Below are 12,191 nucleotides of genomic sequence, written 5' to 3'. Positions count from 1 at the left end.
ACGGCTTGAAAATGAAAGCATTAATGTTTAGCACACTATGAATGTCCTCTTTATGAAGTGGAACACCTTACCGTACCCACTATTTGAAAGGTGTTATTACTAATATATTATCATATGAATAAGGTGTCAGGAAATACAGTATTTGCAGTTTTTTGCTTACATATAGCCTACTTAAATACATAGTATCAGGTAAAAGCTGCAATAGTACAAAATATAATTAATTACTTTAATGACTATTATTCTGTATCACAGAAGGGTTGTATAATATACGTATTATTAATTATGTATTAAGACAACACAAGTTTAATTACACACAAAAAATTAGAAATCAAAAACCATGCATGCTTATTAAAGTTATCAAACATAACTATTGATAAAATCGATTATATCAGTGGTTCCTCCTCTTAAATTACACTTTCAATTTGTTTTACTTCGCGAGTCCCTTGATAAAAATGTTATAGCTTTCTATTTCGAGAAAAAAATCTTTCTTATTTCACAATTTACAATTTTAGAATTCAAACAAAGCACCAATGCAAACACAAATAATGTTAAACTTACCTATTTACACGCACGTTGAAGTGAATGTTACACCTCTGAAAATTCAAGTTGGTATAAGCAGATGATTACATGGTTTGCGTTGTGACAAAATGTATTATATACCTTTCAAACCATAGTTCACCGATTTCATTTTATACAAATCGCCACACCTTAATCACACGACGCTAGGGCTTTGATATTAAGGTTTCCTAATCTGCCTTCCCTTAATATAATTTAATTAAGTTATATGCCCGAACAAATTTATTTCTCGCTCGGGGAAACATATGGTCCACGGATTTAAGTGTCAAAATATGTAGCATTTCAAATAGTAATTTTCTATCATTAAATGTGAAATGTGATCTAGAACAACAACTGGAACATGTCTGCGAGGAAAGGAAAATAATTTTAATGATTAAGTACTATTATGTATGTCAAGCGTACTCTATTAACTTGTATAAAGAAATTGTCCTTGACGGAAAAAGTCTTACCACAAATTCATAGGCATTCTTGGAATCGTGAAGTCGTCCTTATAATCTGTGAAATTGTTATATTTTGTTAGTTTTAAATTCAAGCCAATTAAAAATACATAGTCATATACAACTACTGTATTAAACAACGAATATGTAATGTTAAAAATTAGATAACAAAGTGTTCATAGAATTTTGGTACTTTTAGATGTGTAAAGAAAAACCGCAATCCTTTGTATTAATACATCCATTAAAAAAATCTGAAGAAAGAACTTTATTGATATGAAGTTCTGTAATATTTATTATTTAATTAGATTTTTAATACGACAATGCCAGGAGCCCAAAAGTTAACAAAAATCATAACTAAAATAATATCCTACTGTATGTTCTTCAAATAAATAGTTAGTTGTGCTCGGAAAACGATATTAACATAAAACCACATTTTAAGATTTTTATTTTTATTTATTTATTTATGTATTTATTTATTTATTTTCAGCTGTATTTGCCCCAGTATATGTCTTACAAATCTGTTAGGAAAATTAACCTTCCGTGGTTGCGTTTTTAGATAGTTTAAACGAAGATGATAAGTTCAGGGCACGCTTAGCAAAAAATGTCATGTCATTTCTGTAGATTGACATGTTGTGTAATAAAACATGATTAATGCAGGAGATTTAAACCATAACAAATGAAAAAAAATAACCTTGACCAAATAAAACTACAGGGACATGTTTAAAAATACAATTATTATATGATATTACCTATACTTTATTATTATTATTATTATTATTATTATTATTATTATTATTATTATTATTATTATTTATTTATTTATTTATTTATTTATTTATTTATTATTTTCCCCACGGATAGTCTACTTTAAACTCTTCCAATGGTATGTTGAAGACCACAACAGTTGTTGTAAGCTGTTATCTCCATAAACATGGTAAACCTTTACCAGATTAGTACCGAAAAGTTATTATGTGTTTTACATTGCAATACAACAATATTAGAAATTAATCACTGCAAGGAATCCAGTGGCCAAGTTCTATATTGCGAGATCTTAAATTCAAATACGATAGGTTTTTCGACTAGTTATCACCAGTCTCGATGAGTTATCACCTGTATATTCGAGTCAAATCGTATTGTGTAGTGTTTCGATACGACAGGACTAGCCATGTCTGAAAATACATGGACCACGCAACACAAGGAATGTACAGTATTTTGAATGGTCTTGGAAATCACACTTGCGTATATAAGACTATAGGTTTAAGTGACCTAACACCCCATTTTGTATCTAATGTATGCTGCATATGTAATTTTATATATTCCCATGTAATTTACGCGTTTGGAACTGTAACCATAAACACATCATTATACTAATAAAGAGTTATTTAAGACGTGTAATTTAATATTTTTTTAAAAATTAAATATGTTAGAACACACGTGACATATTTAAAAAACAAAATATGATGATCATACTTATTAAGGGGAACTGTGGAGACAAACCAGACAGGAACATCAGTAATGGCATCTGCCCAAACAGCAACAAAAAGAAAACATATACTAGCAAATATATCTTACAGATAGGCCTGCTGCTAGGAGAAGCACACCTTTTTAACAGCCATGTAACGTTTTTCCTCAAAGATGGTTAAAAAGACTGGCAATTGCAAATAAAATAAAGCTGCTAGCGGGCCGTAACTTACCCTGCATACGCTCAGCAGAAGCAGTGAGGATCACTATAATTTCTTGATTGGTTTACATTTTCAAGTTTATTTAGTTATATAGCGCCTTTCATAGCACATTATCTCAAGCGCTTTACACGTGGTTAAAACAAAAAGTCTACAGTATCAGGAAATAGTAAACATTACAAAATAACAATAGGCTGCATTATTATAATAATAACAATATAAATACATAATAAAAGAAGAAACCATGACAAAGATACTGCGCGCTCATCTTCTGATGCCCTCCTTCGCGTGAATGGTCTCAGCCTTTGTCTAAATACACAGCCAAGTAAATTGGTGTCGGTGAAATACGACAGGTAATACGACCAAGTAGTGTGCGCAAGTATTCCTTTCTACAACGACGTGTAAGCTTTACAATGTATCATAACCTGATACATTATATATAATACTTTTAAATTCAGACTCCTGAACACAAATAAAAGTATGATTAACAGAATAAGAAGAAGAAAAAAAAACTATTCGGGCTTCAGTATATTCCACATTTAGTGAAGTTGTTACAGAATCGATTTTCAAAAAGAGATAAACGTATTGGTTTTAGGTTAGAAAATATCTCTGAATGCCCCAGTGCGCTAGAACAGTAATCTCATTTTCAGAGCAATCGTTTTGGGAGAAAATGCGTCATAGTAGTTCCAAAAATACTTAGCAATGTATGTCAATACTACTACTACTGCTACTACTACTACTACTATTACGAGGGCAGCAGTGTGGAGTAGTGGTTAGGGCTCTGGACTCTTGACCGGAGGGTCGTGGGTTCAAACCCCGATGGGGGGACACTGCTGCTGTAACTTTAAGCAAGGTACTTTAGCTAGATTGTTCTAGTAAAAACCCAACTGTATAAATGGGTAATTGTATGTAAAAAAATGATGTGATTTCTTGTAACAATTTTAAGGGCGTCTGCTAAAAAATAAATAATAATAATACGACTACTACTAATAATAATACAACTATTTAACAATGCTACATTAAAATACATGTATTGTTCGTTGCTCAAATAAAACTGCGATTATACCGTTCATTGTACTGGTACTGCAGTGAATCTATGTGCTGTAAATAAATGTATCTCCTGTCTTCCAGTAAAGTAATGACGATAGGTCTACACCTCTGAAGAGGTTTATCATAATTGAATTGGTAGTTGGACCTATTATCTGTAAAGCAAATAATAGTGATAGTTAAGATAAGTTATTTGTTTGGAGACTATATATATATATATATATATATATATATATATATATATATATATATATATATATATATATATATATTGTTTGGAGACTAGTATATATATATAAGAGTATCCTGCAATTAAAAATAATAGGATTATTTGCGTTGATGTTAAGCTATGTCATACAAGGCAAACAGCCTTGTTTAAATAAGATCTCTGCATTTCGTAAAATAACTATATGATGATTGCAGTATAAGTGTAATGCACTTTTTAAGTAAACCCCAATCGTATCATTTTTAGTTTGGCAAATATTCCACATACAGGATCTTTAAGTTGGCTTACATTTAAACTGTGATACAGAGAGTGGGGATTCATTAAAAAGGATGTAAAACACGAAATGCCCCTTTGACCTAAATACAATGCAAACAGTATGTGACACCCAATGTATTACAGTATTTATCAATAAAATGTATGGGTCCTTTGTTGGTAACGCATTGTAATCCATTTTTATTTTTTAGCGAATTTTTTGCTATAAGTGATTAAAAATTACACAAGACCACATCAAAGATTCCCAACCTACGGTCAGTGTTGTGCGCTGTGAGCAAACTGGTCCCCAGAAATACTTTTACAAACTAAGCACATCAACCAGAAATTATGTACCTCGATATGTAAAGTGCACTTGCTGCAATTTGCGATTGCAATGATATATACGCAAAATACATTTTTTGTTAAAAGTTGTTAGAGGTTTGTTGAAAATCCTTAAACATCCAAGGCAGGCTACGAGCTCTCACTGGCCTACTCAGGTACATGGAAAACTGAGAGACAATCGCTTAGGCTACTTACAAAAAACGGACATCAAAATACAAGATCCATCACCGGTTAATTCTTGATGTCATCTGAACGTTTATAGTTGTCAATGCACCTGATACCGAATGTTAACGGCGTGTTCCCTTCCATTGTAGTGTAAGCCTAAACAAACTGGCGGCATTACGAGTTTTCTTTATCTAACCATGATGTAAATATTTTAAATTATTCCCTGTAAAGTGATCAACTGTAATAAGATTATTGTACCTGTATCTGGAAAGAACACAGGCACAACATTTAAACAAAACTTTGCTGAAGTGAGTTTAACATACTTTTTAACATTCCTATGATATAAATGTCACAATTATTTCGGTGAAATAGGAATATTGGGGAATAATTTGCACCACGGTAAATTAACCACGGTTAAAGCATGCGTAATAAAGGGACATAATGTTACATAAAGTGATGTCCACCTTAAATGTAATGCATTGTAAAGGTTCTAATATGTTGAAAAGTATTCTTTAAAATAAGCAGATATAAACTGAGAGCACACAAACAGAATCGTTTTAAAGATATTACGGTATTCTGATTATATCTATATATTTTAAGTTATCTCTATTTAAATGTAAAATGTAATGGGGTAATGTCGGGTTTGTTTTTGGAGATATCTTCGGCTCAGTCTCTTACAATGGTAGTAAATGCACAACACCCAGTTCCAGTTTTGTTCTCAGTTATACGGATGAAAGAAATGTTAAGACATGGAGACTCTAAAAGCGTTTACTTTTTTTTTTTTTTTTTGAGATCTGGGGCTACACTTATTGTAGCATTACCCAAGTACTTTTTTTTTGTAAAAAAAAAAAAAAAAACAATTGATAATGTTACAGAACTAAAAAAAAAAAAAAAAAGGTTCATGTAAGAGCTCCTAGTTTATTTTTAACTGAAGATTAATACAAAGAAAATATTATTATTATTATTATTATTATTATTATTATTATTATTATTATTATTATTATTATTCAAAATATCTAACATGTTACACAGTATTGAATGGTTTTGTTGATTGTGTGTATGTAACTTGTGGCTATTTCTTATTATATTTGAATTCCTGTTATTGACAGAGAGGAATGCATGCAGTGTTGTGTCAGTCTTTCATTTGGGACACGGTGGCTGCTACCTCTGAACCCAGAGCTTGCTTATTTTACATTTGGGTTTCATTGAGCTTTACAAGCTATCCGCCTGTGAGATGCTTTTAAAAGTCTCACAGACTCCACTCTTAGTGCAGCTTGTTTATCCAATTCACCAGAATACAGCCTCTATGTTACCTTTGAAAGAAAAAACATATTATAGACCTCTGATTTTTTTTTCTGTCACACTGAAAAGGAAATTGTCCTAAATTCCATTTAAAATGTAAATATTTTAAACTACCAAATTTATAGCAATAAAGTTAAATGTCCTTATAACTGCACATATTTTGCTATGTTTATCTGTAACGTTTTATTAGACTTTGCTTTAGAAGGGAGGTAAAATATAAAAATGTGTGTGTGTGTGTGTGTGTGTGTGTGTGTGTGTGTGTGTGTGTGTGTGTGTGTGTGTGTGTGTGTGTGTGAAATTGTCTGTTTTATAGTGTAGTCTGCATCATAATTGGAGGTAGCAAGTTGAACCAGGGAGCACAGTGGAGTGATTCAGCTGGTATGCCAGGTCTCTTTATTTACCTGACTCGACTGTTTCATGAAATACACACTATGTATGTGAATTGGATTGGGGGTATTTCATATTCATGAAAAGTATACATTTAGAGATAGATTTAAAATGTTTTTGTAAAAAGAAAAATGGTCTAATGTTTGTGTCTGCACTATGGAGCAAAGACCGTGACACACCGGGCCCATGTTTTAAATATAGATACAATACAGTATTTAACGGTTTCTTTTTTTGATGCCACTTGGAATTTAACAATTTAAAATAATTAGCTTCTTGTGTATCTGGTTGGATATCTAGTAACTTGTCATTACGCTTTTTTTTAATTATTATTACTGAGATAATGCATTGCTGAACTCTTGTATACTCGAACAGTTACTTATTATCATCAAGAAAAAAAAAATCTGAAAAAAAAACATTTCATTATTACCCATGAAGTATTGCACTTTTTTCTGAAAAAACTCATAATTATAAAGATGTATTTATGTGCATCTTAATCGGTTGGCAAGATTAATAGTTTTCCTTCATGAAAGGTAGCAAACTTTGAACTGGAGCAAAGGAAATTACTGGAGAAAAAGAATGCATTTTCCAGACGGAAGGGGCGGGGCTTTTCCTTCACAAAAAGTGATATTGTATCATTGGGTCATTAACTTATCTAGCTAGAAGTAGTAGTAGTAGTAGTAGTAGTCGTCGTCGTAGTAGCCATTACTACTACGACCACTTCTAGGCTTTTGACTTACATGGATTTTATTTATGTGATTTTTTTTTTTTTTTTTTTGCATTCCTTTCAGAAAACAATGCCTTTAGCTTATCAACGCCACCAGTTTAAAAACAAACACTTAGGCTGTGCATTGACATATCTGTTTTAGGAAAAACAAGTCTCTATAAAACAGAGGAGGTCACTTCTGTCCGTAATTTACAACGTGCAGACTACCCTGCTTCTTCGTGTTAATCGCGTTACTTCGGTGACAGGACAGGGTCATGTAAACATGTCCTTACACTCTTCGACACATTTAAATAAAGTGAAAGCAGTTTAGTTAAAACTACAGATTTGTAATAAGAATTTGTCAATATCTACTGGACTGAAGGTTTTTGCAGTTACTGCCATACGTTGTATGAACTATCAAAGGAACAGAAACATTAATGTTAATAAACAGCTCACAGTCTATTTAGAGATGTTACGTTCTTTTGTTTTATATATATATATATATATATATATATATATATATATATATATATATATATAATTTTGTAACATTATGAGTGTTTTTTTCTGCTTTGAGAAAAAAAAATGCAAATATGTTTATTTGTAGTCAGACTATAACATACACATTTTTTAACAATAAAAGGTGCCACAGAATGCAAGATTATAGCATTACCATTAACACACATTTTGTTTGTATTGTTCCCTTAAGTCACTGGTAAATGTAGTTACAGTTTAGTACTTGAGGGCACACTATTATAACCTTTATTTGGCATATCGGCTATAAAAGCAATGTAGCGTGAAACCGGCTATAAAGGGGGATTATTTATGAGGTATAGCAGTTGTCAGAAGATACCAATGTCGTTTATAGAGAAATAGGTATACAATATACTAAACAACATTTTTTTTAATGAATATAGCCTGTAACTATCATTAGTATAAGCTACAAGATACTCAATCTTATGAATCGGATTCTATGAATTGTGCTATATATATCTTAAGCTTTGTTAGTAAACAATAATCGTGAGAACAAAGCATCAGTCAGATAGATTGTTATTACTCTGGAGTAGTCGTTAAATGAAAATACACAGCAAATCAGAACAAATACCACCTTTAAATGGTATTAATACTGCAATATCAGAGTATTAGGCTGTCATTTGTAAGCGTGTACCTTTGAAAAATTGCATCGTTTTATATTTGATTATATTTCAGAATTTTGCAAGGTTTCTAGCTCGAAAATATATACAAAAATAATTAAATGATAAAACTGAATAATTCTGCCTTATTGTATTCCAGTTTGCATCACGCACAATTGTTATTTTATTTTTCTTAGACCTAATAAAGACAAATGACAGTATCTTCGTTATGTTCTTTTTTACAGGTGTTTTAATTTATTTTACATGGTATTATTATTGTCTCGCGTTCTTTATTTTTCAATATTTTACTACAAAATCTAAAACAGCAACGTTAATAAGCCTTAAACTGCACGACAATTAACAGAATGTTTACAAAACAAACGCACAGCTACTTTAAATAGGCCTATGTGTTTTTCACAGTTTCAGCACAGTATTTCAAAACAGTTATGAATCCAGCACTATTATAACTTGATAGTTCTGCAGATAGTTCTGCAGAATTTAATAGCTATAGCTAAACGTGTGGTTTGACAAGCCATTGAATTTGTTGAAGTGAGATAAATCAAATCCTCTCTGGCATTTCGGGACACCAAAGTTAGATAAATAAACACATGCATGAAAATACAAGTTACAGATGCGTATCTTTATTTTTAAAAAAACGATCTTATAAAACTTAAATCTATAAAGGTTTGTGCATAAAACAAAAAAGTGACTTAAAATGCGCTTCATTTAAACCAGAAACACACAAATGTATCTTAAAGAATAAGTTAACTTTTCAGAAGTTTTTTATTTATAATTTAAAGCATATAGTCTCTCAGAGAGCATACATACAATAGGCCTATGTGTTTATATTCTGTGGAGAACAAATAACGCACCATTTCTGGAATAAAAATCAATTTTAATTCAAAGTCATTATTGTTGGTGTCTAAACCTTCTTGCAATATTGGCCCAGAAGGCACTTGGAGTAAGCAAATACACGGCCGAAACATTTTACAGCAAGCTTGAACTGAGATACACACAAAGAAACTATATAAGCTACATGTGGACAAAGTGCTGAAAAGTCTTACCCTAATCTCAGTAAGAAAAACAGGAACAGCTCGTGGTATTTGGGAGGTCTCAAAGTCTGTGACATCGCTGCCCTTTTTACTATTACTGTCATGTAAAATTTGAATAAAAGAAACAATTAAGTAAAAACTGCAGATTCTAAATAGTCCATACATTCAGCAACAAGAGGCACGCTTGTTTGTGGTAATCAATAATAGTCCAACACTGAGATTCTCATTAAATCGATATGATGGAAAGGAAGTCCTTAGTACTTTCACTATAATCCATAATGCTATAAATAGTCAATACATGGATACCATGAAACATTCTGCACTGGGCAGTTTTAGGTTTTAAAAATCACAATAAAATAAGTGTCTTTATTTGAAGGAAAAAAAATATTAATAATAAATACTGTTGTGTTTCAGTTTGGTGTCGGAGGTTTTTGTTTCTTTCTGAAATAGTTTCATTGATTCCCAGCGCACGCAGACAGTGTCCATGCAGGGAGGCAGTATGCATAAGGATAGTAGTAGGATGGCTGAAGGGACAGGAGCGGCGGTCTTATTAGTTCTCCTGGGTTGTACTGTCTCTGATCATCCCGAACTAAAACTTTCACCGCCACTTTCTTGGCTGCGGGGGCTGAGGCCATTAAATCAGCAGCCATCTGGCGACGTTTGGTTTTGTATCTGCGGTTCTGGAACCAGATTTTAACTTGAGTTTCGGTCAGCTTTAGGGAGGCCGCCAGGTCGGCTCTCTCGGGTCCGGATAAGTACCTCTGGTGGTTGAATCGCCGTTCCAACTCGAATACCTGCGCGTGGGAGAAAGCGGCCCTTGATCGCTTCTTCCTCTGCTTAGGCTGTTCCGAGCTGTTATCGCATGTAGCATCTTCCGGGTGGTTGGAATCTGAAAGAAGTAAATATAAGTCAGTAAATCCGTGTTTTTGAAAGGTATTGTACCTAAATCGATAATCAGAGTGCCAAACCCAACAAGCATAACTGAGGACAGGACACCAACGAAAACGATACGTTTCATCTTGTGGGCTCTATTATTTATGAACATCTCCTAATATCTTTAACTAAAATCAACTATTACTAACTTCTTGTTAGCTAAGCACTTTCTATGTTGCAGTCAGCATAGGCTGTTTCTAACACCCCTTAATGCCCCACTTGCGTGCCTTTCATAAACTTCAATACTCTGCCTTTTAGATTTGATACTCTTGTAGAGGAAAGGTAGATGCAACCTTTCCCGTTCAGGCATTTATTTTTGTTATTTTGTTTTATTTATAATTGTATACATATTAGCATTAAAAAATTGTAAGAGATATCTGAGCAGCATCCCTTAAATTAACATTAACACGTGAGCTTTAGAACGGTTATTTTTAATAATGGCAGCTGTATTTTTAGAATACTTTTATCACTTACCAGACACATTTGCTGACATCTCATAGTCACTAAGAATTTGAGCACTCTCCATTGCTGTGGATTCATGATCCGTTTCATCGTGGAAACTGTCTTCCAATAATGCTGAGGTTGAAAGTTCCATATTATCTTTCTCTGATTTACAGACAGGACGGGTCTTCATGTCATTCTCTTCACTGACACCCGAATCTGAATCATAGCTCTTCTGGTCGCTCACCATGCCCGCCTCTCCTTCGCTTTTAGATGGGGAAGAAAAGCCTTCAGATACTCTAGTATCCACATCCCCAAATATTTTCCAGCAGGATGACTTTGCAAAACAGGCTACATCCAAATCGTTCGAATGTCTGTTATATTCTTTTTTATTTAAAATAGCCTGGATGGAGAATGACGTTAAGGTGTTGCTGCGAACGGCCATTTTAATGCAAAGTTGTTTTTTTCTGTTTTGTTTTAAAGATAAGCGTAAGACCTATATTATTTTCCTCTTCCTTAAAAGGACTATAGTTCATCAGTTTATTTTCTTCTTCTGGTTGAAGAAGCTCATTGCGTATCTGTTTTATCCCCTCCACAGAATGTGGTCCTGTTTTCGGCTGCAGGACTCTTGTCTCTTAGATAGTTTTTTGCAATCCTAGTCTCTTTCGCTTTCCTCCCCTTTTTCATACAGTTCTGGTTTAATTTCTTACCTGTGACTGACAGCAATCCCTCAGCAACTCCCATTGGACAAAGCAAGAAGAATGCTAGGGTCTGATTGGTCAGGCCAAGCTGTGACATGTTAATAACATAGATAATACTCCACCCTTTCTTAACAGTGTGCAAACTGGGCTCCATTGGATGAAAAAAAGAAGCTATAGCTATAGCTTTATTATTATTATTATTATTATTATTATTATTATTATTATTATTATTATTATTATTATTATTATTAATAATAATAAAGGTTAACATTATTTTATGTGAATGGACATTTAGTTAATGTTACTAGTATGTAGGTGTAACTACCCCCCTACGCACACACACACACACACACACACACACACACACACACACACACACACACACACACACACAAATAAATAAATAAATAAATAAATAAATAAATGTCCCTTGTTTGTCAGTGTCTCTATCTTAAACATGCTTATCAGTGTTGCTCGCATGCACATTTAATTAGACGGCACTCCTGAAAACCTCGAAAAACGTTTGCTTCTAGGAAATATCATTAAATGAGTTTAGTATGCTAGAGCAAATCTAACAACATACATTTAAAAAAATCTAAAATCCACGGTATTTTGTATCTGTTTGTAAAGAGGGAAGGGGTAGCAAATAAAATAATTCTGGTAAAAAAAAATAATAGCAACTGTGCACAGCACAAATGGCCCAACCATTTTTTTAAAATGAGATTTTAAATTTGGGTGCACAAATCTCAAATGTATTATTATTATTATTATTATTATTATTATTATTATTATTATTATTATTATTATTATTATTA

The 12,191-nt window shown here is 32.6% G+C and overlaps 1 protein-coding gene across 1 annotated transcript; it reads right to left on the bottom strand.

The window, feature by feature from the left end:
- Positions 1 to 9,013: 9,013 nt before the first annotated feature.
- Positions 9,014 to 11,366, bottom strand: LOC117421512 (homeobox protein Nkx-3.2-like). The gene is made up of 2 exons (XM_034036009.3): positions 10,709 to 11,366; positions 9,014 to 10,190 (listed from the first exon to the last, which is right to left on the bottom strand). The coding sequence occupies exons 1-2, from the start codon at positions 11,118 to 11,120 to the stop codon at positions 9,754 to 9,756; spliced, it is 849 nt and encodes a 282-aa protein (XP_033891900.1). The 5' UTR covers positions 11,121 to 11,366; the 3' UTR covers positions 9,014 to 9,753.
- Positions 11,367 to 12,191: the final 825 nt, after the last annotated feature.

The sequence above is a fragment of the Acipenser ruthenus genome, chromosome 1, assembly GCF_902713425.1.
Source record: "Acipenser ruthenus chromosome 1, fAciRut3.2 maternal haplotype, whole genome shotgun sequence".
Classification (NCBI taxonomy): domain Eukaryota; kingdom Metazoa; phylum Chordata; class Actinopteri; order Acipenseriformes; family Acipenseridae; genus Acipenser; species Acipenser ruthenus.
Note: the sequence above shows the minus strand (reverse complement) of the source record. Positions and strands in the feature narration are given on the sequence as shown.